Source organism: Uncinocarpus reesii, genomic scaffold, assembly GCF_000003515.1.
Source record: "Uncinocarpus reesii 1704 scaffold_4 genomic scaffold, whole genome shotgun sequence".
Taxonomy (NCBI): Eukaryota; Fungi; Ascomycota; class Eurotiomycetes; order Onygenales; family Onygenaceae; genus Uncinocarpus; species Uncinocarpus reesii.
Window position 1 is genome coordinate 1,135,430 of NW_003052497.1, and position 26,889 is coordinate 1,162,318.

General features: G+C 50.5%; 12 protein-coding genes across 12 annotated transcripts; 4 read left to right on the forward strand and 8 right to left on the reverse strand.

The window, feature by feature from the left end:
- Window positions 1-93: 93 nt before the first annotated feature.
- On the reverse strand, window positions 94-971 carry UREG_06504 (uncharacterized protein; the record flags this gene model as incomplete). The annotated part of the gene is made up of 3 exons (XM_002583491.1): window positions 94-165; window positions 234-877; window positions 935-971. The coding sequence occupies 3 exons, from the start codon at window positions 969-971 to the stop codon at window positions 94-96; spliced, it is 753 nt and encodes a 250-aa protein (XP_002583537.1).
- Window positions 972-2,162: 1,191 nt separating this feature from the next.
- Window positions 2,163-2,591, reverse strand: UREG_06505 (uncharacterized protein; the record flags this gene model as incomplete). Its single annotated transcript, XM_002583492.1, has 4 exons — window positions 2,163-2,253; window positions 2,328-2,396; window positions 2,465-2,505; window positions 2,577-2,591. The coding sequence occupies 4 exons, from the start codon at window positions 2,589-2,591 to the stop codon at window positions 2,163-2,165; spliced, it is 216 nt and encodes a 71-aa protein (XP_002583538.1).
- Window positions 2,592-3,922: 1,331 nt separating this feature from the next.
- Window positions 3,923-5,112, reverse strand: UREG_06506 (uncharacterized protein; the record flags this gene model as incomplete). Its single annotated transcript, XM_002583493.1, has 2 exons — window positions 3,923-4,950; window positions 5,004-5,112. 2 exons carry the CDS (start codon window positions 5,110-5,112, stop codon window positions 3,923-3,925), a joined length of 1,137 nt encoding a protein of 378 aa, XP_002583539.1.
- A 1,346-nt stretch (window positions 5,113-6,458) lies between these two features.
- On the reverse strand, window positions 6,459-7,187 carry UREG_06507 (uncharacterized protein; the record flags this gene model as incomplete). The annotated part of the gene is made up of 2 exons (XM_002583494.1): window positions 6,459-6,807; window positions 6,859-7,187. The coding sequence occupies 2 exons, from the start codon at window positions 7,185-7,187 to the stop codon at window positions 6,459-6,461; spliced, it is 678 nt and encodes a 225-aa protein (XP_002583540.1).
- Window positions 7,188-7,621: 434 nt separating this feature from the next.
- On the forward strand, window positions 7,622-8,760 carry UREG_06508 (uncharacterized protein; the record flags this gene model as incomplete). The annotated part of the gene is made up of 3 exons (XM_002583495.1): window positions 7,622-7,806; window positions 7,873-8,590; window positions 8,698-8,760. 3 exons carry the CDS (start codon window positions 7,622-7,624, stop codon window positions 8,758-8,760), a joined length of 966 nt encoding a protein of 321 aa, XP_002583541.1.
- Window positions 8,761-9,646: 886 nt separating this feature from the next.
- UREG_06509 (uncharacterized protein) lies at window positions 9,647-10,968 on the reverse strand (the record flags this gene model as incomplete). The annotated part of the gene is made up of 2 exons (XM_002583496.1): window positions 9,647-10,237; window positions 10,291-10,968. 2 exons carry the CDS (start codon window positions 10,966-10,968, stop codon window positions 9,647-9,649), a joined length of 1,269 nt encoding a protein of 422 aa, XP_002583542.1.
- Window positions 10,969-11,766: 798 nt separating this feature from the next.
- UREG_06510 (PycA protein) lies at window positions 11,767-13,892 on the forward strand (the record flags this gene model as incomplete). Its single annotated transcript, XM_002583497.1, has 3 exons — window positions 11,767-11,813; window positions 11,871-12,627; window positions 12,675-13,892. 3 exons carry the CDS (start codon window positions 11,767-11,769, stop codon window positions 13,890-13,892), a joined length of 2,022 nt encoding a protein of 673 aa, XP_002583543.1.
- Window positions 13,893-14,242: 350 nt separating this feature from the next.
- Window positions 14,243-14,716, reverse strand: UREG_06511 (uncharacterized protein; the record flags this gene model as incomplete). The annotated part of the gene is made up of 1 exon (XM_002583498.1): window positions 14,243-14,716. The coding sequence occupies one exon, from the start codon at window positions 14,714-14,716 to the stop codon at window positions 14,243-14,245; it is 474 nt and encodes a 157-aa protein (XP_002583544.1).
- Window positions 14,717-15,329: 613 nt separating this feature from the next.
- Window positions 15,330-17,692, forward strand: UREG_06512 (uncharacterized protein; the record flags this gene model as incomplete). Its single annotated transcript, XM_002583499.1, has 6 exons — window positions 15,330-15,568; window positions 15,625-15,930; window positions 16,000-16,077; window positions 16,137-16,248; window positions 16,638-17,139; window positions 17,325-17,692. 6 exons carry the CDS (start codon window positions 15,330-15,332, stop codon window positions 17,690-17,692), a joined length of 1,605 nt encoding a protein of 534 aa, XP_002583545.1.
- Window positions 17,693-20,924: 3,232 nt separating this feature from the next.
- On the reverse strand, window positions 20,925-22,526 carry UREG_06513 (uncharacterized protein; the record flags this gene model as incomplete). Its single annotated transcript, XM_002583500.1, has 4 exons — window positions 20,925-21,647; window positions 21,699-22,295; window positions 22,344-22,423; window positions 22,523-22,526. 4 exons carry the CDS (start codon window positions 22,524-22,526, stop codon window positions 20,925-20,927), a joined length of 1,404 nt encoding a protein of 467 aa, XP_002583546.1.
- A 481-nt stretch (window positions 22,527-23,007) lies between these two features.
- On the forward strand, window positions 23,008-24,978 carry UREG_06514 (uncharacterized protein; the record flags this gene model as incomplete). The annotated part of the gene is made up of 8 exons (XM_002583501.1): window positions 23,008-23,088; window positions 23,141-23,212; window positions 23,265-23,397; window positions 23,451-23,555; window positions 23,609-24,200; window positions 24,250-24,265; window positions 24,323-24,440; window positions 24,494-24,978. The coding sequence occupies 8 exons, from the start codon at window positions 23,008-23,010 to the stop codon at window positions 24,976-24,978; spliced, it is 1,602 nt and encodes a 533-aa protein (XP_002583547.1).
- A 754-nt stretch (window positions 24,979-25,732) lies between these two features.
- On the reverse strand, window positions 25,733-26,703 carry UREG_06515 (GATA type zinc finger protein Asd4; the record flags this gene model as incomplete). Its single annotated transcript, XM_002583502.1, has 2 exons — window positions 25,733-26,413; window positions 26,488-26,703. 2 exons carry the CDS (start codon window positions 26,701-26,703, stop codon window positions 25,733-25,735), a joined length of 897 nt encoding a protein of 298 aa, XP_002583548.1.
- Between the last annotated feature and the right edge of the window lie 186 nt (window positions 26,704-26,889).

Here is a 26,889-nt window from a genome sequence, read left to right on the forward strand (position 1 = left end):
CTGAGAGTATATGCTAAAAATTGATTTCACTTAGGCTACCTGTATCCATTGAATTTCTAAACCAACAAATGAGGATTTAAAAGAACATTCCCATCACCACGGTATTGGCATCCCATCAACATTCAGAAACGTTCCAGAGTGTGTTTCCAGAGTGGCACTGTCAAGCTGTCAAGAATTTAGCATCAAGGCACGTCCAACATCCACATGTTACAAAGTATAGTAAGACTACATACCAAAGCAAGCAGGCTCGTTACGGATTCATCTACCGAAAGCCCCTCTACCCGCACCCCTAACCTGGCAGCCGCCGCAGTGCGATTCTCAGTCACCACGGACCCCGGATGAACCGCAAACGCGATCAGACCCGGATGCTCAACATGAAGCCGCAGGATAAAGAAATTAGCCAGCATCTTGGACGCAGCATACGAGGAAAGCGGGAAATGCGCAAACGGCTTCATTCCGCCCATGGTAGCCGCCCCCGCCGAATTAAGCAAAAAGATCGGCTTGCTAGACTTCTCAAGCAGCGGCCAGGTAGCCTGGAAGAGGCGGATGACTCCGAACGCATTGACGTCGATATGCTCCTGAAGATCGGACAGCTTCATGTCCACAACCTTTTGGTGAGCCTGTGCGTCGAAGATTCCGGCGTTGGCGATGACGATGTCAAGCCGGTCGATGCCGTATTGCGAGGCCAGGGCGCGCATGGCATCGCTGGCGTCCGTTTCGGACTGTGCGTTTATCTGAACCAGGACGACCTTGCTCCCTGGAGCGGCATCGAAATGGGTGAGAGTGATTGCTTCGGCTGAGGAGGGTGCTCTCACGCCTGCAATGACGGTTGTGTTGGGACGTTGGAGAAAGTGTCTCACAAAGCCCTTGCCAATGCCTTGAATTTCGAGGTGTCATCGACGAGAAACTACAGGAGTGGAAATGCGCTCCTCACCTTTATTGGCGCCGGTCACAAGAATATTCGTAGTCATCTTCTCCTGTTGCTTTGACACACACGCGTACTCAGTAATGTTGATTATGTCAAGGAATACACCTATTTAGGGCCGCATTCTAGTGGCATCGAGTTTTGAAGCATTCCTGTAGGCCTGGTCCTGAGTTTTCTTCTGCCCAGAATGCGTCTTGAAGGCTGAAGCCAGTCTTATCTCCGTGCATGGGTGGCATGCTCCCCGAGCTCCCCGGGTCACTGGAAGAGACCAAAGCTTGGTAGAATACCATCACGGCATTCTTCATGCATCCCATTTGGCCGCACTGGGATTCCTCCCTAACCAATGTGTGATTCATCCATCTAGGCGTTGTGAAGTGGTCAATGGGATAATACTCCATACTGCTGTTGAGAATGGGAGTGATGCTTACTAATATTACCAATGACTAAGATTAACTGTTAACTAACAACTAAGTTAGTTAAGTTAGCCAAGGCTTGTAAATTAACAGGAATTAACTCATTGACTCTAATATGACATAATCAATGCCAAGCATTGAGCAATGACATCACCAGATTAAGCGTAATTTGAGTGTGTCGCTTTCACATTTCATTGGCTGTCACAACAAGGTGGGGCACGACATCTCGTCATCACACCAGATCAGACGGAAACGTGCAGGAGACAACAACAGCTGTACCAGGCTCATTGGAGAAATTACTATGACACAGAGAAATACTGGTTTGCTCATGAAGATGCAATAGGGCGCAGGCAGCTTGATTGTGTGCAGTAATGGATATGCTTGTTCAGTGAACTAATAGGGGCACTTCAACTCAAGGTATCGGTCTATCCGGAAGTCAACGAACCCCGCAATCTTGAAATCGGAAATCCGCGCACGTCCCAAGTCACCATCGTTAACTTGCATCTTCTGGGAACGGACAAGTCGCGCAACCCTGCTCTCAAATCGTATCCGAGCCAGGGCAAACAAGTAGACGAAAAGCGACAATTCCGAACCCATAGGACACGCAAGTAAAGCGAAGAACCACAAGAGTAATTCTATCTGCGCGCAAAGGGGTGAAAAAAAAAGAAGAAAAGTACAGAACACCGTTCACTCCTTTGCTTTCTGGAAACGATGCCTATGCTCCTGTTTTATCCGTAATTCGTAGAACCGATTGCTCAATAATGCTCATAATGAAAAGAGAGAAGGCAGCGAAGCAAAGCCAGCTAAAATTCATTTAGTTGCACTTATTTTTGCGTTCGCGCCGGTCCGTCCTGCTCGACGTTGACGGAGCTGGTGCTTTGAAGGACATGGACGTGGTCGTCAGGATACTCGACGCTAGAAATCAGAAAGGGTCGATCGGTTAGCCTCGAGGTGAAGGAGAAAGAAGAAAACGCAGACGGGAGCCTTACGTGAAACCCTTGATCAGCTTGTATTCATGGCGAATGGTTCCACCGGTCTTCTTTGCTTCCTCCTTTGCCCTAAGGAAAGCGAAATGGGAGTTCAGAGGGGACATAGAGGTGATGGGGAAGATGAGTCAGGAACATACTTTTCCAGCTCCTCTGGCGAGGCATTTGGCTTGAGGGTAACCTGCATCCAGAGCTCGTAAGAATTGGATCAAGAAGGCCGAGAGCGGGGGGTCTTCAAGAGGTAGGACTCACGTTAAACATGACCATTTTGACGACGCAAACTGTAGTCTTCGCGAGGCTGTCGAGGCAGCGAGATTCAAGAGCTGAAGGAAGGAGGATAGCTGTCGAGCTTCAAAGGTGCTTGAAATTGATGATTGCTTTGATGTTGGTCGGTGTGCTGAAGCAGAATGCTGAGGGAATGAACAGTGAGGGAGTGAAGTGAAGTGGGAAGAAGGTCTCAGCGGGCGCAAGTTGCCTTTTGAGAGGGGAAGGGAGGAACACGGAAATAAAAAGAAGATTCCGCCTCACCAAAACGATCCCTAACCTTGTGAGCGCCGACAGCCAAGCGCCGGCGAGCAGGTTTTCGTGACCGTTACAGGCACAGGAACAAGCAACAAAACAGCTGATCTATGGCGATATCCCAGCTGATTGCTTGACCGGTGAAAGGGTGCGCAGCTGTGTGTTTGTGTACTGTGATGCCCACTCCCTGGGCTAAGAATAGATCCGACGAAAAGAGGTGATCACTAGTTGACTACGTCAGGCTGCATGTGTCCTCCCAAGACCCTCATTGATGATGATTATTGAATGGTTCAACACAGACAAAGAAGAACAAGCATTTGCAATTTAAATTTCCATCATTGTTTGCTCCATTCCCAATCTAACAGACAAGTCTTGCGAATTCCTACCCTCTCAACATTAAACGTGCTGATTCAACTCAACCAGATGTTGCCCAATCTCTCCTTCGTTATCTTTGACATGAAGTGGATCTTTGGCGCCGATGTCGATCAGGTCCCCCAAGGACATTGAAACGACTAAATGTGCTAGTAAACACTGAGGATATCTGTCGTTTCGCACCCATTGCGTGCGGCAGCGACACCACCTTCACTCCATTGCAAGCCTGCAAGCAAATACGGCTACGAGTAATACCTCTTCCCAAAACTGTTAGAGAAATCGAAGTACCTGGAAAGGATACACCAGACAAGCTCCCTTCCACCGGATTGTGCGAGACCTCGTTGTAACAGCTTAGAGTCAACTCCGTACTGTGCGACCGCTAAATAACTAGCCGTGCTGGAGGTTATGGATGGAGTAAGGAATCCAGTCGGACCCAAGCCAAATGCTTGGGATTGCATGAGAAGATTCGAGGCAACGAATAAAGCTGGTTTCCTTGGTGATCAATCAATCAACCCTGGCACCGCGGATGGAAGCAGAGTGACGGATACGGGTGAAAATATAGACAACCCTGCCACACCTGAATAGCATCTCCATGCGAGGCTCTTCCCTTGTCCCATTTGAGACTCGTTATCTGGCATATCGCTGATGCCTTTGGCTAGTTCGTCGACTGTTGGGTCTTGTGAAATCCTCATCCTGAGACAGATAGATCACTCGACGGTTCCTAGCACAAGGCCCTGTTGGCCTCTTCTCCTCCTCAAGCTGTTGCTAGTCTCCACGATCTTCCCCTCAAACGCCCACCACCAACGCCCAAAGACCACTTGTCCAACTTCCCACATATCCGCCATGAACGGGTCAGATCCAGACACTCTGAGTCCCTCTGTGGGGTCCTCAATGTCATAGATCAGCGTTACGAGGCCCATGGGATCTGCTGCCGGCGCTGGTCGCAGATGCGGGGGTAAGCTGAAGACTTGGATCAGCTTATCCCGCACCGTCGGCCACGGCAAAAGGTCAAGAACTGGATGGTGGGGGACGAGTCGCTGGGTGGCCGTGGGCTGGTAATGGGCCGGAAGATTAGCGAGGCAAGGTAGATTGGGGCCCGAAATGGAATGCGGATTCAGCTGAGGACCGGTGAAGAAAGGGCTGACACCAGAGAGATCCCAGAGACACTGATGGACGTCAAGTCGTGTGGCAATCACCATCACGGCCTTGAGCAGGGTCAGCGTGGGTACGTCGATAATCCTGTCGTCGGGGAATGTGAACGTGGAGGTTTGGTGCGACTGCAGACTGGAAGAAAGATCGGGATTGCAGCCGTCGACCAGGTTGGCAGGGTTCGAAAGAAACTGCCAAGTTAACGCTGGTGACTCTGGAAGCGGCTGTGAGACGGCGGATAGCAGGTCCAGATTCAGAGGTGAAGTTGGTGGCTCTAGATCCAGCAGCGCCTCAGGAAAAGAGTCCATAAACGTGGACTGGCTAAGAAGGCTCGAGTCCGAGTCCGATAGGGCTGCAGTGGGAAATGTATCGAGCAGTGTGTCTCGAGTGTGCCAACTGTCCTCGGGAGGTGTAGGCGGAAAGATATCAACACACCCGCCCGCTCTCGTAGATTGAGCGGAGGCCGGTGAAAGGTTGACCGGAGAAGCTGAAGAAGACCCGTCTACCGCCCTCTCAGACGATGATCGACTTGACTTCTTTTCGAGCTCCTTTTCCAGTGCTGCCAAACGCTCGCGCTTCCGAGTTCCTGCGCGACCGTCAATAACGATAGTTTAAGCACCCAATGGCCCATAGACTCACGATAGCGACGTTGTGCCAAAACATTCAACACCCTTTTCCGCTCCGCCGCATTTTCAGAGGAATCGGGAACCTCGAGTTCTTCAGCTTGTCGCCGCCGTTTTGTAGCCATAACTATTCTAATATCGTCGCAGGCAATTGGCTCACTAACTAACTAACTAGTTAAAAAGGTCTTGGGGAGAATTTAAAAACCCCATCCTCCCAGAGCTTCAACAATCTCGGCTGCCCGACACGGCGACACGCCCTATTTATAACTATTACAGCCGCAGTTTTGGCCCGAGGGACCGCGATCCTTGTCGGGACGATACGAGATCGTTGGTGGATTTGGCTGACACAATCGCGGAGACTTTTGAGGCGCTGAGGCCAATCCTGACCGGCCTGCCAAGCGCCAGCATAACGTTATGGTGAGCCCCCCAGCAGCGCAGCGAGGAAACCCAGTTTGGCTCTGGAGAGTTTTCTTGAAATGCGTGTTTAGCAGCTTATATTTGCGTCGACTGCAGATGGACGGTTTTGACACATGCGACGGACAAGGTCGCAGGCTGTAGTTAGTTGTGCAAGCTAAGGATTCGTCACCAGTGAGACAATAGCAGCTTTATTAGGACTTCAACACAAACTACACAGATCAATTCTGAAATCTAGGGATAACATGGTGAGTAGATTTTGAGATCGCTTGTCCCTGTAACCATTCGTCCTCTTTGAGCAACTCCTCTGCGGTTGGCCGCTCCTCCGGGAGCCATCGCAGAATCTTCCTCATGAACCGTAAGAAACGCACTTTATCTTCACCTTCAAGTTGTGTTTCGCGAGACTCGAGCGATTCATCAGGTATCGGGTACGAACCCTCCCAGCGCCCTATTGTACGAATGAGCTCAGGCCTCGAGTATCCAAATAGCCCCTAACCTGCAGTTCGACAACCTACCTTTTTCATCCCAGTATTTCCGGCTTTCCTTGCTGCGTTTGAGAAACTCAGCCGGAGGAGGACCGATTAGAGCAACCATCTCTGCAAACCGTTGCGCGGGGTTAAGGTCCCCTGTGTGATCGATATTCCGGAATAGATGATCACCTTCAAATATCGACCAAATCTGACGGAGTCCCCGGTTAGATATATGCCCTATGCCCCAGAGTCGAGGAGCCGACCTACTGTCTGAGCTACGCTCCATATATCAACTTTATTATCCCATTCCATGCCTAGCAATATCTCGGGGGCCCTGTAGATGCTAGGCATGATTAGCCCCTTGCTTTTTCCACATGCGACCCGAGCTTCTCCCAGATCGGAGAGAATTGGTTCCCCGTTGGTGATGGGCATGTATCGAGTAAGGTACACGGTTCTGTCGGGAAGCGATTTTCGCGACACGGGATCTTCGAGCTCCTCATCTTCCAGTTTTGCTAGAATAGAGTCATCATCTATCGCCAAGAGAATGTTGTTCGGCTGCACATCTGTAATTAGATCAGCGCCAGTGTTCAAATGCTGTCAACGGTGGTTGTATCACCTGTGTGCACGATATTGATCTTATGAAGGTAATCCAGGCCCATCAGCATCACTCTCGCAGTGATCCGCGTCAGGTTCTCTTGCAGCGCTGCACCCTTTAGCCGATGGATAAATGTTGTGATATCCACACCGGTAGGTTCATAAAGGATGCAGTGGTGCCTCCCATGCGGGCCGGATATCTCAAACCAATCAAGCACACGTCGTACATGTTTGGCACCTTCATGTTTTCCGTTAATGCCGTTCATGTATTTCGCCAGAACAAGTTCGGCAGGCAAATCGCGAGTTAATACATGGACTTTAAGAGCCAAATAGCGGCGCTCTCTGTGATAGTTTTTAGTAGAAATTTATACTGTTGATAGCCAAACTTCATACCGCAGATCCCGACAGAGCCATATCGTGGAAGCCGTCCCAAACCCAAGTTTTGTAATGACCTGATACCTCGAATTGAATATTTCCCCGATGCGGACGGGGTAATATTTCTCGGCCTGATAATTAGGGAGTCTCTCCTCTTCGATCGGCTGCCAATGGTCAACCTCGTCAAACCCGAACGACGGGAAGCTCCGCGGAGACGATGCAATTGAGGTAACCGATCTGCCGCAAACGTGATTGATAGAGCGGTTCCAGCGCCCAAGGCCAACGAAGGATTTCGAGACAGGCCAGCTTCGGGTATGTGCGCGGACCGCAGTTCGAAAGCCGAGCATTCTCAACGAGAGACAGCGAACCACACGACGCTGTCATACTCTTGGTTGCGTTCTAGGGCATCGTATTGCTGTGAAAAGTCTCAATAGCCGTATCAATGCCATTGCTTCAGCTGCCTCAGACAGATGTCCAAGAATCTGTCAACAGCCCGGATGAGACTGCACGACAACGATCCCATCCGATCCTGTTTGACGCTGGTGTAAACACGGTTACGTCAGCCAAGCAGGTTAAAGCAGCACCGTATGATTAGTCAGAGAGTATTTTTTGACTAACCAGTTAACGACTAGCGTCAAATGAATCCGCTGCTAACCGTCGGATGCAAACACGCCAAACAGCAAGCAAACACCGCCTTGCTGCGACTCGCATCCCCTCGCTTCGTCTCTTCTCGACGTGCTCCCTCAGGCTCCCCAGACAGAAGCTACGGGATGAATCAAACATGCCTCCCTTTCGCCAGGCCTACTGTGCGCGACTCTTCCGGCCCGGTTTGCCGCTCCAGTCAACCCGCTCGCTAACCACGAACCCCTGGTCCTACCCGTCGTCGGCAACGGATGTCGTTACGGATGAAGTTACACAGTTGGCAGCCAGTCCTAAACGTCCGTTGACATTGAATGACCTGCTCAGGTAAGTCCAGATTGGCTGTGGGTGGTGCTGGATGCAAATGAAGCTCATGCATGGCCGTTCCTATAGACATGGCTGCCCTCCCCTGTCACGCGAGGCTCTGCTGGAGTCTGCCAATTTTACCTTGTCTCTGCTTCCCGCGCGGCTGGCATATCGAATTCAAACCCTTGGGAACCTGCCATTTATAGTTGTCTCGAATCCCCACATTTCGCAGATATATAATAACTACGTTCACTCCTTGTCGACCCTGTTGCCGTTCCAGAAGAAGCGAATCACCACGGTGGAAGATGAGATACAGTTCACAGAAACGATGGCAGAGCTGGTTCAGACCCATACAAACACCATTCCCATCTTAGCCAGAGGATTTCTTGAGTGCCGAAAATACATCAGCCCCCAGGAAGTCACAACATTCCTTGATGAGCATCTTCGTGCAAGGATCGGCACGCGGTTGATCGCCCAACAACACTTGGCTTTGCACATGGCATCCCAACCAACTGAGGAAGGCAGGCCGCCTATTCCATCTAACTATATCGGCGTGATTGATACGGCTCTTCAGCCTGCTCGACTCATCCGCAGTTGTGAGGAGTTTGTTGCCGAAATCTGTGAGCTCAAATATGGTATTCGACCTCGTCTAATCATAAACGGTGAAGTCGATGCCACATTCGCCCATATACCAGTCCATCTGGAATATATAATTACAGAACTTTTGAAGAACTCATTCCGAGCTGTTGTGGAGAGTGAAAACGAGCGCGAACCTGTCGAGGTCACTATTGCATCGGCGCCTGATGTAGTCGATAATGATAAAAAAGGAACGCAGACGATCTGTCAGTTTTGTAAACCATCTAAAAGCGAATTCGACTTCCAAACAGCCAGCGAGCCTGGTGAAATCCTCAGCAAAAACGGGCTATTTGGATCCATCGACTCGCCAACGCAGAGCATTACAATCCGTTTCCGTGATCGTGGAGGCGGCATACCCCCGGAGATACTGCCGCACATTTGGTCTTACAATTATACAACATACTCAGAGGAGGAGGTCTCATACGACGACAATGGCAACGTTGACGGGCTAAACGCCCTTTCGAGCAGTAATATTAATAACAGTACCATCGCAGGATTGGGCTACGGCTTGCCTCTAGGGCGAGCATACGCAGAGTATTTTGGTGGCAGCATCCATCTTCAGAGTATGTGGGGCTGGGGAACGGACGTATACCTGACACTGCAAGGCGTCGGCAAGCTCAAATGATCGTCGATTGCAACAAGCTTCTATACTCTTGAAGTTCTATGTAACGAAGTATACATGCTCTATGCGAAGCTGGGCTTGATCGTTCCGTTAGCCCTACTTGCCAATCTCTCTGGCATCAGGGTCTGGTAGACACGTCTTGCCCAAGCACAGACGATGGTACGAGTGTCCTTTGGATCAATGATCTCTTCCACGCCAAATGCATTGGCCGTTCGAACTGGATTCATGAGCCGGAGATATTCATCTTCCAGTTCTTTGTACCGCTCAGCTTTTTTGCCTAACTTTTCGGCTTCTCGCAGCTCATGTCGATGCCCGACTTCAATTCCACCGTCTAATGGCAAGGATCCCCATTGACCCGACGGCCAGGCAACTTGCATTTTGGGATCACGACAGCCCACCATAACCCCGCCGGCGACACCAAAAGCTCTTCTGGTGATGACGTTGAATATTGGCATGGTGGTCGTGTAGTACGCTTTTGCAAGCTCGATGCCCCAACGCATGGTAGCCGTTCGTTCGGCGACTGTCCCGATCGCATATCCAGCTGCATTCACGGTTAGTTTTAATTGTCCCGCCTGGTGCTAGACGCCGTTGTTGGGACGGTGTTCACTTACGGACGTCAATAAACTGGAGAACGGGGATATTCATAACATCACATAATTTAAGCAGTCGAGTCAGCTTCTGGCTCCCACCGGCATCCAACGCTCCGCTGTTGACTTCGCAGTTTAGCGAAATGATGCCGACCGGTCGACCTCCAAGGCGAGCGAGGCCCGTTATTGCTGTCCTTCCCCAAAGCGGGCCAATCTCGAACCACGAGTCTTTGTCGACTACTGACTTGATGATTGCCCATGGATTATACATTCGTTGCTGCCGCCTGGGGATTATACTTCGAAGCGAGATATCCTGCCTATTTTCTGGATCGCTGCACGCGATCACTGGGGGAGCTTCAGCTCCGGAATTCGGAAGGTACGCCAGCACAGTACGTATTTGCTCGAAGCATTCTGCCTCATTTGCGGCGAGGTTATCGATGGTGCCGTTGGTGCAATGCATCATCGGCCCACCGAGTTCCTGAAATCCTAGCCCTTCCTCAAACGTTGCCCCCTCGACCACTTTGGGTCCAGCATTAAACAGTGACCCTATATCAGCGGCCATCACGGAGAAATGGCAAGAAACCACTCTGGCGGCACCAAGGCCTATCTGCACCGCCAAGTCAGTCCGTAGAAATCTATATACCCAGAGAGAAACCTTACAGCTGGACCAACAACGGCGCCCAAGTTTGGAATTCCCATGTTTAATTGCTCGACAACATGTTTAAAGAGCTTAACTTGTGGGATATAGGACCAGCCCTCTGTTCTAATCGTCGTTACACTGCCACCTCCGGAGCTTCCATCCACGAGTTTGATCATCGGCAATCGCAATGCAATTGCCATCTGCTCCATGTATTCGGTCTTTGCAGCTATGGCGCCGTCCGCATGGCCTCCACGAATACTGAAATCGTCCGCTGTTAAGAGAATCTCTCTTCCATTCAACTTGCCCATGCCCTGTACGTTGTTACTTGGTGTGAATGCCACCGGCTCTTCCGTCAATGCGCCTGTTTGTTTCCATGTCACCGTGCCGCTGACGGAACCGATTTCCTGAAACGTGTTCGGGTCGAGTAATTCATGGATTCGTTCGCGCACCCACAGTTTTCCGGCCTGTTTTTGGCGAATGTAGCCCCGGTTCTTGGGGTCAGGGTTGGCGGCGAGAGTACGTAAGGTGGCTATCTGGCCGAGTACATCGGAATGGTCTGCGGGAAGAGCTGATTTGGTGGATTTGCGCTTTTTGGCCTGGTTTGCGCCCGACTCAAGATGGGACGAAAGTTGGTTCAGTCTCTCGGTGGCCTTTTGAGATGCCTGAGACCCGCTGGTGTTTCTCTCGTCTTTCGTCATGGTTGTGGACTGTTTCGCAGAGGTTGAACTTCTCTGCTGCCTTTCCAACGTGGTTAACCGCTCGAGAGATGTTCTTTGCTCACTCAAGTGATTATACAACGGAACCTCGGCCAAGGTCTAGAAATTCGATTCTCCAAGCTAGGTTAATTATTCTGCAGCGCCTGGCAAGATTGCAGAATATAGATTTCGCCGGAATGTTCACTTGTAGTTAGATAGCTTAGTCGTGATAACAAAGGTCTTCTTCTATTTCTCCCCGCACGGCAACAACACGACCCTTGTGTGAAGAAAATAAAAGATGTCCCTAAACAAAGCGATCGGGCATTTTCGCAAGCAATTCTTCCAATTGCGCACACGATGGGAAGACGATTCATACCCTCGGGCAACGGCCAGTAACGCGCAGTGACGATGGGGGTTCTTGACGACGACGGAAAAGCCTCGGCATCTGTGAACCACAGTCGTTCTGCGGAGAACCTCCCCCCGCAGGCCACAACAAAGGCGAAGCAACGGGTGGAGATGCGAACGGTGCGCGACTGGAGAGTGCCGGGATGGCGCCGAGGGATCTCTGGTGCTTTTGGAGAACGAGAATGTGGGTTTCGGGGCCCGGGACGTCAAGGAGGCCTTTCTGGGGACTTGAGATGGCGGATAACAACAGCCGGAATGTTGACGGACGGATGAACAGAGAATAGGACACGAGGGTTCTACTATCGTTACGAAAGGAAATATAGAGTCGTATTTCCTGATTCTCCGGGGTTTGTGCTGCTCATATTGAGAGAGGAGAGGAAATACCCGTAAATCACAATGGTGCCTCCAGCGAGGCCGATACGAAAGCTGTTGGTGGCTAATAGGTATGTTGATATGATACTGGAACAAAGGCCCAGTGCTTATGAATTGATTCTTCACAGAGGCGAAATCGCCGTTCGAATTCTCCAAGCCGCCAGAGAACTCCCAAACCACGTTGAGACCTATGCCCTGTATACCCCGGGTGACCAGTCCCATTGCGACATCGGTGCTCCCCATCATACGTTGGCACTTCCAAGCCCGGCGTCCTACATGGACGTTTCGTTACTCGTGAAGCTCGCCAAAGAACACTCCATTGATACCGTCCATCCAGGCTACGGGTTCCTGAGCGAGAGCCCAGAGTTCGCCCAGCGTATGTGGGAGGAAGCGGGCGCCAAAGTGATCGGTCCAGGATGGGATGTTTTGGCACAGACTGGGAATAAGCTTCAAGCCAAACAGCTGGCTGATGCCTGCGGTGTTCCTGTGTTGAAGGCAATCACCCAACCCACCAGCGATCTAAACGTCATCAAAGCTTTTGCGGCGGAAGTTGGGTATCCGGTGATGGTCAAGGCTGTGGACGGGGGTGGCGGGCGAGGCATCCGTCTTGTGAGAAGCGAAAGTATGCTGCAGACGTCCGTTGACCGAGCCACTGGTGAATCGCCTTCGAGGAAGGTTTTTGTGGAAAAGGCGGCGGTTGAGGGATACCATCACGTCGAGGTACAGGTCATTGGCGATGGGACTGGACAAGTCAGACATTTGTGGGAAAGAGATTGCAGCATTCAGCGGCGCTTTCAGAAGATCGTCGAGTGCGCGCCTGCATTGATAAAAGACCGCGGGCTTATTCGTCGGGTAATCGAAGCTGCGTTGCTTATTGCCAGCAGAGTAAGGACGCCATTCCCATGTTTTGGGTATATTACTGACGTTTTCAGATTAAATATCTATCCCTAGGAACATTCGAGTTCTTGGTCAACGAGCAGCTATCCGAATTCTATTTCCTAGAAATCAACCCGCGTTTGCAGGTAGAACACACCATCACTGAGTGCATAACCTCTGTCGACCTTGTACGCTCTCAGTTCCTGCTGGCACAGGGCGCATCGCTCCAAGATATCGGACTCGGCGAAAAGCGAAACCCAGAGGTTCCGCCAGGGCCCCATTCCATTCAATTGCGCCTCTGTGCTGAGGATCCAGCTGCCAACTTCGCTTTGAGTATTGGCAAGATAACAGAATTCCACGTCCCAGGTGGCAATGGAGTCAGAGTTGACACTAATATCTCAGCCATGTCGCCCGTCGTGGTCGGATCTGATTTTGATAACATGGTCGCAAAAATTATCATCACGGCGGCAAGCTGGGACGCGGTGATCTCAAAGGCCAGGAGAGTCCTCGAAGACACCAGAATCTCCGGGATCAAAACCAATATCGATGTTCTCCGTGCAGTCGTTGATAGTAACGATTTTCGAGAATGGAGAGCCGATACCCAGTGGCTTGAAGCCAACTTGAGCGATATCGTAGCTCATGGACAAAGGCTCTCACAGTCCATCCAATCCAGCAGGCCTTCCTTGCCATCATCATCCGTCTCGCAAGCACTATCCGCAGCGGCTTCCAGCGTAATGTTCCGCAAGGGAGACACATGGTCCATCGACCTGCAGCCGTTGGGCGAGAAATCAGACTCCCCCCAGCCGCAGCTACCACATCATCTGCTTCTGAAGCGAGTGCTACGCAACGAATTCCCATCCTCACTCAGCGCCGAAATCGAATACACAACGCCGGCAGCGGGCTCGACGGCAGCCAAGACAACGCCGTACAAGATGACTCTCTCCACGACCTCGACATCCGCCAGCTCCCTATCGTCAACTCACCGTCTGGGAGATCCGAACAACCAGGCCCACGTCACTCTGCCAATGAGCGGGAAACTGATCGAGATGCTGGTGTCCGAAGGAGATGAGGTCGAGGAGAATGCCGTCATTGCATTTGTGAAGCAGATGAAGATGGAAATTGAGGTGCGCAGCCCGCGGGCGGGAAGAGTATCGTGGGCTCTTGAATTGGAATCCGAAGACGGAGACGACGTGCCCGAGGGTGTCCTTCTTGCGGAGCTTGAGGCCATGGGAGTCGCAGCAACGAGTGCGGTGGCTGTCAGGGGGAGGTTGTGAACACAAATACCTAATAGTTAAAGCCCAGTGCTTAGAATGCACTATTTAGTCAATCAGCGTCCTCAATCTCCTTGTCCAGCCTGAATCAATCAGGTACAACTCTGCCTGAGCCCTTACATAGTAAGAGTTGTTTACTCATCAAAGTCCACATGCGGTAAATCAAATGTCTTGGAGCCTTCCAGCTCAGCTGACAATGAGTATGCACTTTGTTCAAGTTACCAAGGACGCTTTTCTCCCATGAATTAATATCTACTAAACAGTGTGAATTTGAAGTCTAATATAATACATCTGAAAAGTAGAAAACAAGCAACACACTTTTTGGTAGGATATTCCTACAATCTCAAAACCTCTTATTCTTCTTCATCACTCTCAGAGCTCTCATCATATTCACTGCCGGACTTCTTTTCGGCTTCTTTAGCCATGGCTATCATTGCATCTCTCAGCAGTGCAGAAAGAGCAAGATCTTCATTCTCAGAGTCAGGTTTATCCCCATCAAAGGTATTGCCTTCATAGATTGGAGGGGGTAATTCAAAACCTGAGATGTTTCGACCCAGCGAGAGAAGTGTTGATTTCTCAAGGTACGGGCCTTCTTGAACGTCATGTTCCAAAGTCCTTCGTTGTCTCTTCAAGACGCGTAACTCTGACACAACCGGCTTGGAGACTTGATCAACTTTCAACATCTCCTCGCTGTACTCCTTGTGGCTCAATAGCTTCTCGGAACAGGCGCGGTGAAGACTGTCCTGAGAGGTCCGACAGTAGTCAAGGTTGGATCCGAGTGCCTTGGCCTTCTCTTCCAAAAAATGAGAGACTGTGACTCTGGACATGTTGGAAGCTGCATTAACAGCGCGGAAGCACGGTCCTAATGGATGATGATGGACGTTTCAAGTGGAGGACGAGGAGATAGTTATGGTGAGTACCCGTGCCCTGCGCCTACCCAATATAAGAGCCCGCGTTGTGGAAGCGGCGGAAGTGCTGCTGCCTGGTGGCTCAAGGACTCGAAGGAGCTTCAAAGGTGCCGACCAGGTAGGGATAAAGGCTGCCTAGTTGTAGCCCCTAACCATGGGCCTTAAGCCTCTTGTAACAAGAGAGCAGCGAAGGCCATCTTTATACACTTTGGTGCTGTGCATGCCAATTGGACCCAGGCTGCTCAAGCTCATCTCGCCTTGAGGTCCGTTTTTGGAGCATAGCCAGCCCACCGGTTACCCCCTAATGTTGAGGATCCTGGGCGGTTATCTACCTCCATTGTTCACGGATGGTTGCCTGTTCAACTAAGAAGAAACCATTGTTGATCAAGCTGACCTTATCTCCAGGGAACAATAACAGAAACACAACTACAAAACAACCAGTGAGCTTGTGGATGGACTTTGCAGCAGGTTCCTCTGTGTTATTATCACAACCATCTTCTCTTCTTTCTGCATTTTCTGCTTTCTGCTCATCATGGGTGGCCCAGATGTTTACCAGAGATGGATAGGCAATTACTTCAATGGCTATGAACTCCACACACCAGATGGAAATGTCTGGAAGTTTGGCAAGAAATTGTCCGAGCGAACCAACTTCTGCCCTGCAATTTATTCCAAAAGAGGGATTGCAATGTCAGAGGCCCAAGCTGTTTACTGTTGCCACCAGATAGAGGGTGATGCACCGGGGATGGAGATCATCATCAAAGTTCACCTGCAGTAAGACGCCCGGACGCCTTAAGAAGAGGATGTTTGACTGATGCATCTGGGATCAGGGCGCCTCCCAAGCACCCCATCAGTCGCAATCCCGAGGTCCGCAGGCGCCTAGCAGAGGAAGAGCCCTTCACTTGGGTCACGCAAGAAGCTTCATCGTTGAGACGCCTCAATGACCTGGGCTGTCGGGTGACCCCCGAGCTCTTCCATGTGGCATATACGCAGCAGTCGGACGACATGCCCGTGCCGGACGGGTACCTGGTCTTCATCATGATGGAGAAGGTCCCTGGGATCTCGCTGGCTGCTTTTTGGGATTTTGATTTTGCCAAACGGGAGAAGATCAGGGCTGCGTTTCGGGAATCGTTGAGGTGAGTTTGCAACCTAGTGATACTAATCGCAGGCTCCCAAATCATGCTAACTGACCCTGTACTAAATAGCGAACTGTATCGATGTCATGCTAGCTCGCACGACTCACATCTTGGGAATCTCGTCTACGATGAGGAGCGAAATAAGTGGTATGTTGCTGTTGACTGGGAGAATTCTCCCTTGACGCTTGCGTTGACATTGCCTGCAGCTGGATTATTGACTATGAGCATATCTTTCTAAACGAACGCACACCGCCCCCGGGGTTCTACGATGAGGAGTATTTGTTATGGGGCCTGGCATACGAACGCGGCGGCAAAGAAGTGTGGTAGCCGGAAGCCTCCAATTTCGGGGACCTTTCTCTATCTTTATAGCCAGACAGCAACAGAATAGGTTCTGAATCAAAGAGCCTGTCTACTTCATACAAGCCCTACGCCAGCAGTCGAGTAGATTGCAGCTCACTCCCAACACAGTCAACAGCACCTGTTCCCAAGCCAAGCTATGCGTGTTCTACCAGGATCTAAACCGATGCAAGAAATGCGGAGGAACTATCACTAATTATCCCCGTGTTCAAGGCATCGACTGTGGATGCCGTGGAGCGGCCGTCAGAGCTTTTGAATGCTTTCAAGATCCGCAGCATTCTCCCTGTGATATTTAGTTCCCTCTGGGTGCTATTATAATTTAGCCCTGCCGGTGCACACTGGCTAGTTAGTTACCCAACGGCCATTACCCCGCCCACAGCCTTTCCATCATCCCGCATTTCAACAGGAACGCCCATCAGACCCGAGCTTCAAGACAAAAACTCGACAGCCATCCAGCAATGACCGCAGAACAACCCCCCGTCGACCCATCTCCCTCTCCCGATCCCACCGCCGAAGCCCGCACCGCCTTCCTCGCCTCCCTCAAATCCGTCGGCTCCAACCTCGACACCGACCTGCGCGCCCGCGCCTCAACCCTCCACGAAAACGCCGCCATCATCCAGAAGCAAGAAGCGGAGCTGAAGCGAACGACCGACCAGCTCGCCAAGCAGGGCAACGAGCTGGAGAAGCTTGCCGACCAGGGCCAGCAGGGCCTGAAGGAGGTGGGCGACCTGCAGAACTGGGCTGAGATGATGGAGCGTGACTTGTTGATTGTGGAGGAGTCGTTGAGGTTGGCGGATGAGGAGGACCTGAAGAATGGGAAGATGAAGCCGCAGCAGGAGGGGAGGCAGCGGAGTGGGCTGAGACGGTGGTTTTGATACCCACACTCTTCTCCGTGTCGTCGGCGGGCTACGATGCGTTCTTCATTCGATTTGTCCCATTATCGAACGGTTTGATACCCAAGGGGTCGAAATGTTTGGAATCCAATCGATTTGATCTAAAGTTCGAAAACTCTCCAAGTCTATTTATCCAAAAGAAAGAAAAACGCAAAAATCGACCCAAATATATCCAGAATCTACTCCTCGAAATCACCATACTCCTCCAAGAATCGTCTCCAAACTCCAAGTCCATGCTCGTCGGGACTCTCGCCTTCACTTTCGTCGTCGATCTCCAATTCCGGCCACTCGTTCCACTCATTCCACCGGCCCAGGCTCATCAAGTGCCTCATCGTCGGCCGTCCGTGCGGGCAATTCCATGGCTTATCGATCGTTCCCATGTGTCGAACGACCTTCTCCATCTGTTTGACCGTAAGAGTCTTGCCGATCATGATGCTCGATCGACAGGCACGCATGGCAAACATTTTGCGTACTTTACTCGGGCGGGGAACATGGCAATCCGCAGATTGTGATGATGGGGCACTGTCACCGCCCTGGGATGCTCGGTGGTGCTGAGGCGACTCGGCTAATAAAGCGATTAATTCTTCCAGGTCTCGCGTGTTGAAAACTACTTCTTTGCTCAAGGGCAGGCTGATCAACTTGCACCGCTGTCCAATGGGCTCGTCCCCGCTCATGTCGATATCGACGACGAAGCCATTTTTTTCCAGGGCTGAAATGTTATCTATGATAACCTCTTCCTCAACAGCCGTAAGGTCAAGTGTCTTTGGTTTGACAAGACGCTGGTTTTGTACCACTGTCTCCGCTTGGAGTCTCTCAAAATTGTACTTCTCATCAGAAGCGTGTTGGTCGATTATGAAGAGTTCGTCTTTTGTCGAATTCTCCTGAAGGCTTGCGTCATCACTTCCGGGCCTGATAGCCAAAATGAATCCAAGATTGAATTGCCCAACGATCCGCATCTTGCCAAAATCGCCTTTTGACACCGTGAGAGACAACTTCTCTTCTGCCGAATCTTGCTGTTGTGTATCATCTTCCCGTAAAGGTTCATCCAAACCGTTGTAGCCTTCCAGCGCCTTGAGATTTTCTTGCAGTGACTTGAGTTGAGCCTCGATTTTTGCCAATGATCCGTCGATCGAGCACATCAAATCCACAGTCGAATCCTTTCCGCGTGAACGCCTGGACATTTTGTTCGCCCGTTCGATGCTAGGCTCTGAAGGTAGGCTAGCAGCTTCTTCCGCAGCCCGTACTAGCTCAACCACTTTGCTTTCCTCCCTGGCTTTTTGTTCCCGATCGTCAATGTAACTAGCATCCGAGCTGGCTGCAGAATCGCTTTTTTCCTCTGCTACATATCCTGGGGCCTGTTCGGTCTCTCTGAGCTCAGGATGTTCCTTGTCCGAACCCGTTTCAGAATCACTCAGGGTCTGCTCAGCCGTGGAATCTTGTTCCTCTCCCTCTTCATCGTTTCCTTCTGGTTCTTGATCAATAGTGGTTTGAGTACCGGGAGCAGCAAAGGATCTCAAAGTTTGCCCAAGTCTCCGGGTCGGCGCGGAACGTGCCTGGCGCTTTGGTGGAAGAGTAGACCTCGATTCTTCGTGGGAAAATTTCCGTTTATGTGGCGACGTATATCCAATCGTCGATGTAACTGTTTTGTCGCCGATTGTGATAGTTGCAATTTCAGCTGCCGGCCTCGTAGGGCGCATTCTATCGAACGCAGCCTTGATGAGATTGGGCGAACCTTTGGGGGTGCTTTGATGGGATATTCCAATTCCCTCTTTGCTGAGAAGAGGCGATGTCTGCCTTGATTCATTGAGCTCATGAGCTCTAGTCTTTGGTGTATATCTAGGCGCAGATAAATCTATTGTCTCGTTCGCGGTATTTTCAATTGCGGCTCGGGCTTCTCCAAGAGGCTGGCTTGTAGGGGACGACCGCTGGCACTCACCAAACCTTTTCAGAATGTCCGTCGTCGAATTTCGAGAAGGGTCAGACTCTTTATCCATTTCTGTACTATCCCCAACGCTTTGACTAATAGGGGTTGTGACCCTTGGACCAGGCAGGGGCGTTTTGGTATTCAATAGTTGTTTCATTGTACTTTGCCTTGGGGTTAAAAGCTGGGCTTGCGGCACGGTTTGATCTTGAACCTCAAATAATTCCGTCAAAGATGCTTTTAAAGACTCGATAAGCGCACCAGCCTCGTGCAGCAGTATTGTACGTTTATCCGGTGAAACATTAACATCGTACGCGTTGGTATCCATCTCGAAATTCGCAAATATGAATGGTGACTGCGATATGTTGAAAGACCTGTAAACTTCATTAAAAGCCCTCGCAATCTGCGGCAAACCGCACGGGCGAGAATTGACGAAAAACATCTGGCGATCGGGAGTCTGTCTCCCTTCGCCAAACACCGGTTTAGATATGTAGCCATGCACAAAAATCTTATTCGTGGATCCGGTTGTCCTGCCACCCAGGGCCTTTGAACCTGCGCTCCCCTCGAACTCCAAGTCTAAATCAAGGGGCACCAGAGCAAGCAGCGTCTTCGCGCCATATACATTTGATATATTTTCCTTCGTGGTGGGATTCGACTTTGTCGCAAACACCACCACACTTTTCCCCTTGGGCATCTGATTCTTGACATTGAAGCGAACTCCTGTACTGATGCACGCATAAGCATGCAACAAGCCCAAAACTTTGCCGTATTCCCTCTTGATATTCTTCTCCAGCTCGCGTCGTCGAACAGGAAGCCGCTGGAACAAATTCTCGACGGAGGCGGTGGTTCCCTTTTGGCCAGCCACCATTTGAGTGCTTTTTAGTTTGCCAGAAACTTCAAAGTCTAAGCGTGTGGCTTTGGGAACCTGATCCGGCTGGGCGGTAATTATATGAAAGTCCGAGAGGGCGCAGAGAGAAGAGAGCGCTTCACCGCGAAATCCAAAGGTTTGTAGGGACGACAGGTCTTCAAAGGTGGAAAGCTTGGATGTGTAATGCTTGAGAGCTGCGACGAAGTTAGCGGCCCGTTCCATCTTTCAAACCCCTTTTTGAACCCCTACCGACGCTCTCGTAGTTACTGGGTGCGATGCCATTCCCGTTATCCTGGACCTCGATGAGATCCAAGCCATTGTTCTTGAATCGGATGTCTGATTTAATTCTGCAATTAGAATGATTCACAGAAAGAACATGTCACGTTGCAAACAGCTCGTACCAAGCGAAGTGGCACCGGCGTCGAGGCTGTTCTCGACGAGTTCTTTCACCACTGAGCAGAGGTCAACGATCACCTGTCCGGACTGGATTTGGTGTACCTAAAAATACATGTCAGTGGATGCGCAGAGAGGTGGCCTGGATATGCGATAACGAACCGAGCGGGCCTCAATGGCCTTGATTGCGGCCATGTTCATCCCATGGCGATGAGTGCGATACAAGATGGATGCGGCGAGGTTCCCGTCGCGCGCACCGGCTGAAGCGACGCGTTGCGTGTTTCACCGGTTAATCTCACTCCACGGCATGTGACGTCACAGCGTGATTCGAACTACAAAATTATCCAAAACAACCATTAAGGGGATTCAACACGAATAACACCGGTCAAAAGAAGGATGTGGGTATTCTATTTCCCTATGTGCAGCTTGAAAAGATACATTTCCTATTGGTTACCAATACGCCAATGAGAACCAAATTTCCGATTAGGATTCCGAGTGCAGCAAAAAAATAATTGAACAGTCGTCACCAGCGACCCAGGTCATTCATTACATGCATGTCAACTTAACCGTCAAATCGCTCGGGCATCAAAACAGGAGCGACTAGGGTCCACAGATATATGCCGTAGCATACCCAGGCACTGATAATCTTTACCCAACTGGCCCAATATGTTCTGCCGACCGGGGCTAGATCATCCTTTGCTTCAGTGTCCAAGTTCTGCGTAAGTAAAGTAGCCACCCACATCGTAGCAAGTAAGAAAATGATATGGAACAACGAGTAATTGTACTGAGTTGAGCCCCGCTCGTCATCCTTAGAGTCAGCGTCGTCATCCGATTCATCATCGCTATCATCCAACGCCGATGCCGGGAGACTTCCGCTCTCAACTGCGGCACGAAGCGCCTCAGCACGCATTTCGCGGCGGTTACGCCCAGGCTGCTGTGTGACAAGACCGTGATCCATCTCATCCTGACCCAAGCGGGAATAATCAGCATGCGCCGCGGTTGATCCGAGGGCTATGCCTTGGGTAGCAGCGCGTGTGGTTGTGTAAGCAATAGTCAACATAGTGACAATGGCTCCAAGGACGATGGAAGCGGTTCTAGTACCACGGGCACGAAGAAGGGGATTGCATTGTTTGTCGTCTGGCTCCATGGAAACCGCCGACATGGTCAAGTAAGTGCAGTAAACAGTGACCATAGCTGCCTGTGCCAAGCCAGCACGAGAATTCGCCGCCTGCACAGCGGGCTGGATAGATACCGCGGAAATAATCAAGAAGAGGATCAGGTTTACCTATCAGGGATAAGCGTCAAGAGGTCGCATGAGAGTAAAGAATGTGCTTACGGTTATTGCGGCTTGGTTCATCGAGCAGCCACTATGTGCGAAAAACACATACATGAGGACGGTCATGGCAAAGGATGCGATATACATCCCCAAAGTCGAGCCAATCAGCAGGGTCTGCCACATCCGTGAGCCGTTGTCTTCAATCTTTTCAATACATAATTCCGCCCATGTATGTGCAAGGTCGACTAGGAGAATAAGACCGAGCAACAAAAATAGTATTGCACCGATGAAAGCGAAATAACTGCCCCAAACGAAGAAGAACGGCTCTGGGATGAAAAACGAGAGGACGATCAGCGCCAGCCAAATGATAATTTTGGGGCCCCAGTATCCATTTTGTAAACCGGCGCGATGGTCTTTCGACGAACGTACTCCGAGCAGGAGGAGCGCTAGGATGATGTGGAAAAGGCCGAGGGCGAAATTGATGCGATGAACGGCAACCCAGCCGTGGCATTTTTCTCCATCACAACTGATAGGTAAAAAGTCGAATGTAAGATGTTCGAGTTTATTCAAGGCCCATCTGGTGAGCATTATCCACGAAAGGATAGAATTCACGAGGAGGATGAGTGCGTATGCGATTCTCGTGGCCATGCTACAGAACTACCATGTCAGCGCTCCGCAAAACAGTCCATGTAGATTAGCGCCTACCTGCTCTGAAATTTCCCACATGCTCGACACAAAGCAGAGCAGGTCGCCGCTCCGCAGCACGAGGCCAGACAACCCACGACCTATCGACCGGGTTAGCAAACGGTGGTGTGGCGGGAAACGGAGGCATCTCACAGTTCCCATGCTCGGGACTGCCATCAACGGCAGAGAGAGTAGCGCACCCATAGTGCGCGCCTGCAAAAGTGGTGCTCAGGTGGGGTATAAATAGGGGATGGTGAGCTGCCGTCAAATGGGCGCTTCGAGGTTCATGGACGACGACAGCGACCTCAGAGAGCGCGAAGAGAGAGTGAAAGGCGGGTTGTCTTGGCACGCATCACGTCACATGGATTACATAATCCCGTCACGACTTCGCCCGATAAAGGAGGGCCTTGTGCTCGAACTCGATCTTCAACTGTCCATCTTCTGATATCCGCTGGGTGGGGACGGGATACGTGCTGTCTGCCGCCTTATAACTATTTGACTCCCTCCGTGTCCAGTTCTGAACATCGTGTGCTGCGCAAATAACGGCTTCCACAACCCTAGACTGCCGATTCGCAAGGATCTTGGGGCTTCTATACTTGGGCATTTTCAACTATCACATGGGGTTAAAACACGGCAGGCTGTTAGAAAGGTGCCCTTTTGCGCCTACAATTCTTCTACATTACCAATGGCTTCGTCGGTAACGGCAACTCAGCGGTTGCTCACCGTGGTAGCGGCTACGGTGATTGCGCTCGCTAGCGGAACCAATGTAGCTACGAATCCGAATATATTTGATGTCCAAATGGTTGATGTCTCTCTAGTACGTCTATTCAGCATGGGCACCCCAGTTTGCGGACCGTATGAATCTCTCTTCTACGGAAAGTAATTTTATCGTACGTATCTTCGTGTCCTTCAGCCCATTTTCAGTAGACTAAGGGGCTATAGGGCACCGCAGGGAATATAGGAACGTATGCGAGTGGTGTTCCGATCGGTTTGCTTATTGATTCAAAAGGACCGCGGCCTGGTACTCTGATTGGGACCGTGGCGCTATTTCTTGGATATTTCCCCATACATCGAGGTCAGGATCGACTTCTCAGGTGCCGTGAAAGACAAAACTGATCCCTTCAATAGCATATGCTTCCGGCCCTGGCTCGATGAGCGTACCTGTCCTGTGTTTCTTCTCATTCCTTACGGGGCTGGGAAGTTGCGCTGCCTTCTCAGCGTCCATCAAAACTGGTATGTTAGCCACCGCCCTGCCACCTGGCTCAAATTCTTACAATTTAGAGCAGCTGCATCCAATTATCCCCATCATAGAGGCTCAGCGACCGCGTTTCCGCTCGCTGCATTTGGGTTGAGTGCGTTCTTTTTCTCGACAATCGCTACGTTTGCTTTTCATGATGATACCTCATTATTCCTCCTCGCCCTCGCAGTCGGGACATCCTCGTTGATATTTGTTTCGTCATTTTTTGTGAAATTGCTGCCACACCCATCGCCATCATCATACGCCACAATCTCAGACCACGAGTCTGGAACCGTCTCCCAGTCCAGCGAGCTACATAGGACTAGGTCGCAAGGCAGTAGCCACGGCTCCATCGAAACCACGCACAATTCCCCGAGCTCCCAGAATGATTTGGCATCATCTGCGCCGCAAGCTGGACCTGCCATACCTAATACCGACGCTGCTGATGAGACGGCATCGTTAATTACTAGGTCATCAGCCACCTCCGACGATTCTTTCCATGACGAAGATGTGAAGTCTCGTGCGAACACGGATTCCCTTCACGCAGACCTTCGTGGCTTTGCAATGCTGCCAACCATGGAATTTTGGCAGCTGTTCAGCTTGCTTGGCTTGCTGACGGGGATCGGTTTAATGACGATAAAGTTAGTAGTCCTTCCCTCATTTCAGATACTTTTGCTAACATTGATTCAGTAATGTTGGGAATGATGTGAGATTTATTTTAGAGGCGCAAGCATCCAATCTCCAATCCGCTGACTTTGATTAGGTCAAAGCTTTATGGAAGTATTACGACGGCGATGTTAGTCCCGGATTTCTTCAGAAGCAGCAGGCCATACACGTTTCGACCCTATCCGTGCTCAGCTTCGTTGGCCGTCTTATCAGCGGTAATTCTACTTTCTTGAAATGGGTGATATAACAGGGCTGACACAACATCTAGGAATCGGCTCCGACTTTCTGGTGAAGAAGCTAAAGGTGTCTCGACAATGGTGTGTTTTTGTGGCATCTTTATTCTTTACCGCGGGACAATTCGCAGGCACCCAGATTTCCAACCCCCACCATCTTATAATCGTCTCCGGTTTGACCGGTTTCGCCTACGGCATGCTATTTGGCGTATTCCCTTCCCTTGTTGCACACACGTTCGGGATCGGTGGTATATCGCAGAATTGGGGCATCATGACCCTCGCCGCTGTGGTTGGCGGGAACGCGTTTAATCTCATTTACGGATCCGTATATGATCGAAATTCCGTGATATTGCCGGATGTCGAAGGCGACTGCAGAGAAGGCCTTGCATGTTATCGGTCCGCGTATTGGGTGACGTCGTACGCTGGGATCGTAGGCGCTCTGATTACTTTATGGGGCATCTGGCATGAAAAGAGGGTTGTTGCGAGACTAACTGGAAAGAAAAGTAATGTGCATGACTAAGGCATATCGTCTCTGTCAAGTAGAGATTTCAAGGAGTCAGTGATAATTTTAATGATTAGTTTTTCAGCCCATTCTAGGACAATTTTCTTGACTTCGCAACCGGTGTAATTGATACATAAATACCGAAGAACAGGTCATGAGATTAAATTGGGCATAACCCTCGCGAGATGCTAGCTCTAGTTGAGTAGATACCTTCGGAGAGAAACAAACTGAGCTTTTGAGGTTGTCAGTGAAATCGTATACATCGGCTACCAATCTTCACATTGGTACCCTTGAACTATACCAGTTGACAGCAGATCTAAATATAAATTTTTCTTTTTCTTTTTTTAAATGATATATGATGCAGGAGATCCATGTAGCACCTTCAGCAACCAAAAATCCAAGCCAGAAGGTTTAAAAGAGGGTCACTTTGTTTGGACAAGAGACGCCCACAATGAACACTTGCACTCGTAAATAACGTTAGATGCAGCTGTCCTCAAAACAATCCTCTGAACAAGTGGCTTCAACAGCTAAACCATATTCCAGGTTTCTGCTAAATATTCCCAAAAGTCCGACGCGCCGCGATAGTAGAGAGTGGAAACGTGCAGAATGTAATAAATACAAGGGCAAGAAGATTAGGATTAAAAGAATAACCAAACCTGAGGTTTTAACAAAAATAAACACATGGGTATCTGGTATACAGGAGGCTGGTAGGGGATAAATAGAGGTAGTGGTTCGAGAAGTCCATATTGTACGGACGAGGCACTAGCAAGCACTAGGGCTGCTCGGGAGTGTCGACGTGGGTGTCAGCCGACAGATCGACCTCCTCAGAAAGACGGGCCTTTTTCGTTTGTGGTTCTAACGGATCGTCCCTTGGGTTGTCGCTATTCTCTTGTTGTTTATATTTACTGAGAGCCTGTTCCAGCTCCTTTATCTTTCGCTTTAAATCTTCTTCCCGTTGGTGAGCCTCTTCCAGAGAGCGTCTCAACTGCAGTTCAGAGCCATGTAGATTTAGCTCTGACCTCCGCGAAGCTTCTTCGCTTTGTTCTAATTGTGTAACCCTGCCACGGAAAAGTCCGTTGATCACTTCGAGCTCACTAACACGAGTTTTAAGTGAAGTATTCGCAGCGACTAGTCCTTCGTACGTTTGCGCCATGTCCAGATGGCGATCGTGGGACGAAGTGCTGGATCCAGGCGACGGATGTTGTAATTGCAAGGCGGAAAGCCCAGCAGTGGATGGGCTAATGCCATGCTCTGACAATGTCACGCTATCGAACACGTTTGGGGGGGCGATATTGCTGTTGTGACCAAAGTTGGGTGTATCGGTGCGCGATAAAGGAGAATGCGAGCGGTCCGATCGCGGAGACGTTTTTCGTGCCTGGCCAAAGCCATATGGACCGCTCGCCACCAATGTATCAGGTTTCGGAGTCGGAAACCCGTTCATATCGGCGGTTGACTGCTGAGTGAAATCTGATTAGATAACACCGGACGGATGGAGAAAGCAGAGCGACAGCTATGATAGCTTCTTACCTTCCGCTTTGAACCTTGGCCTGAGGTTTTAACTCTGTTACGGCTCTTGATCACGTCTGTCTTGAGATTCAATGGGCGTGGACGTCCGTGTAGCTTGAGGAAAAGGCCGCAGGCATTGCACAGGACCGCTCCCATGCCGTCTCGTCGCCATAAGGGAGTTTTCGAGGTGCCACAATTCTGGCAGACGGACTGATATTGCGCGGTGTGGTCAGCCATTGCGGTCGCCATGACTATGAAGCTCGCAGTGGAATAAGAATGGGGCAATGGGTTCGCCGAGACGAGGGAGGTTGCAGGGAGATGTGATTATTGATCTGGCTTTTGGAGGTCTGCGATTGATAAGGAATTCGGGGGATGGGATTCGGCAGTGATAAGGGGAAAATTGGGTCGGAGACGCTAGTCAGG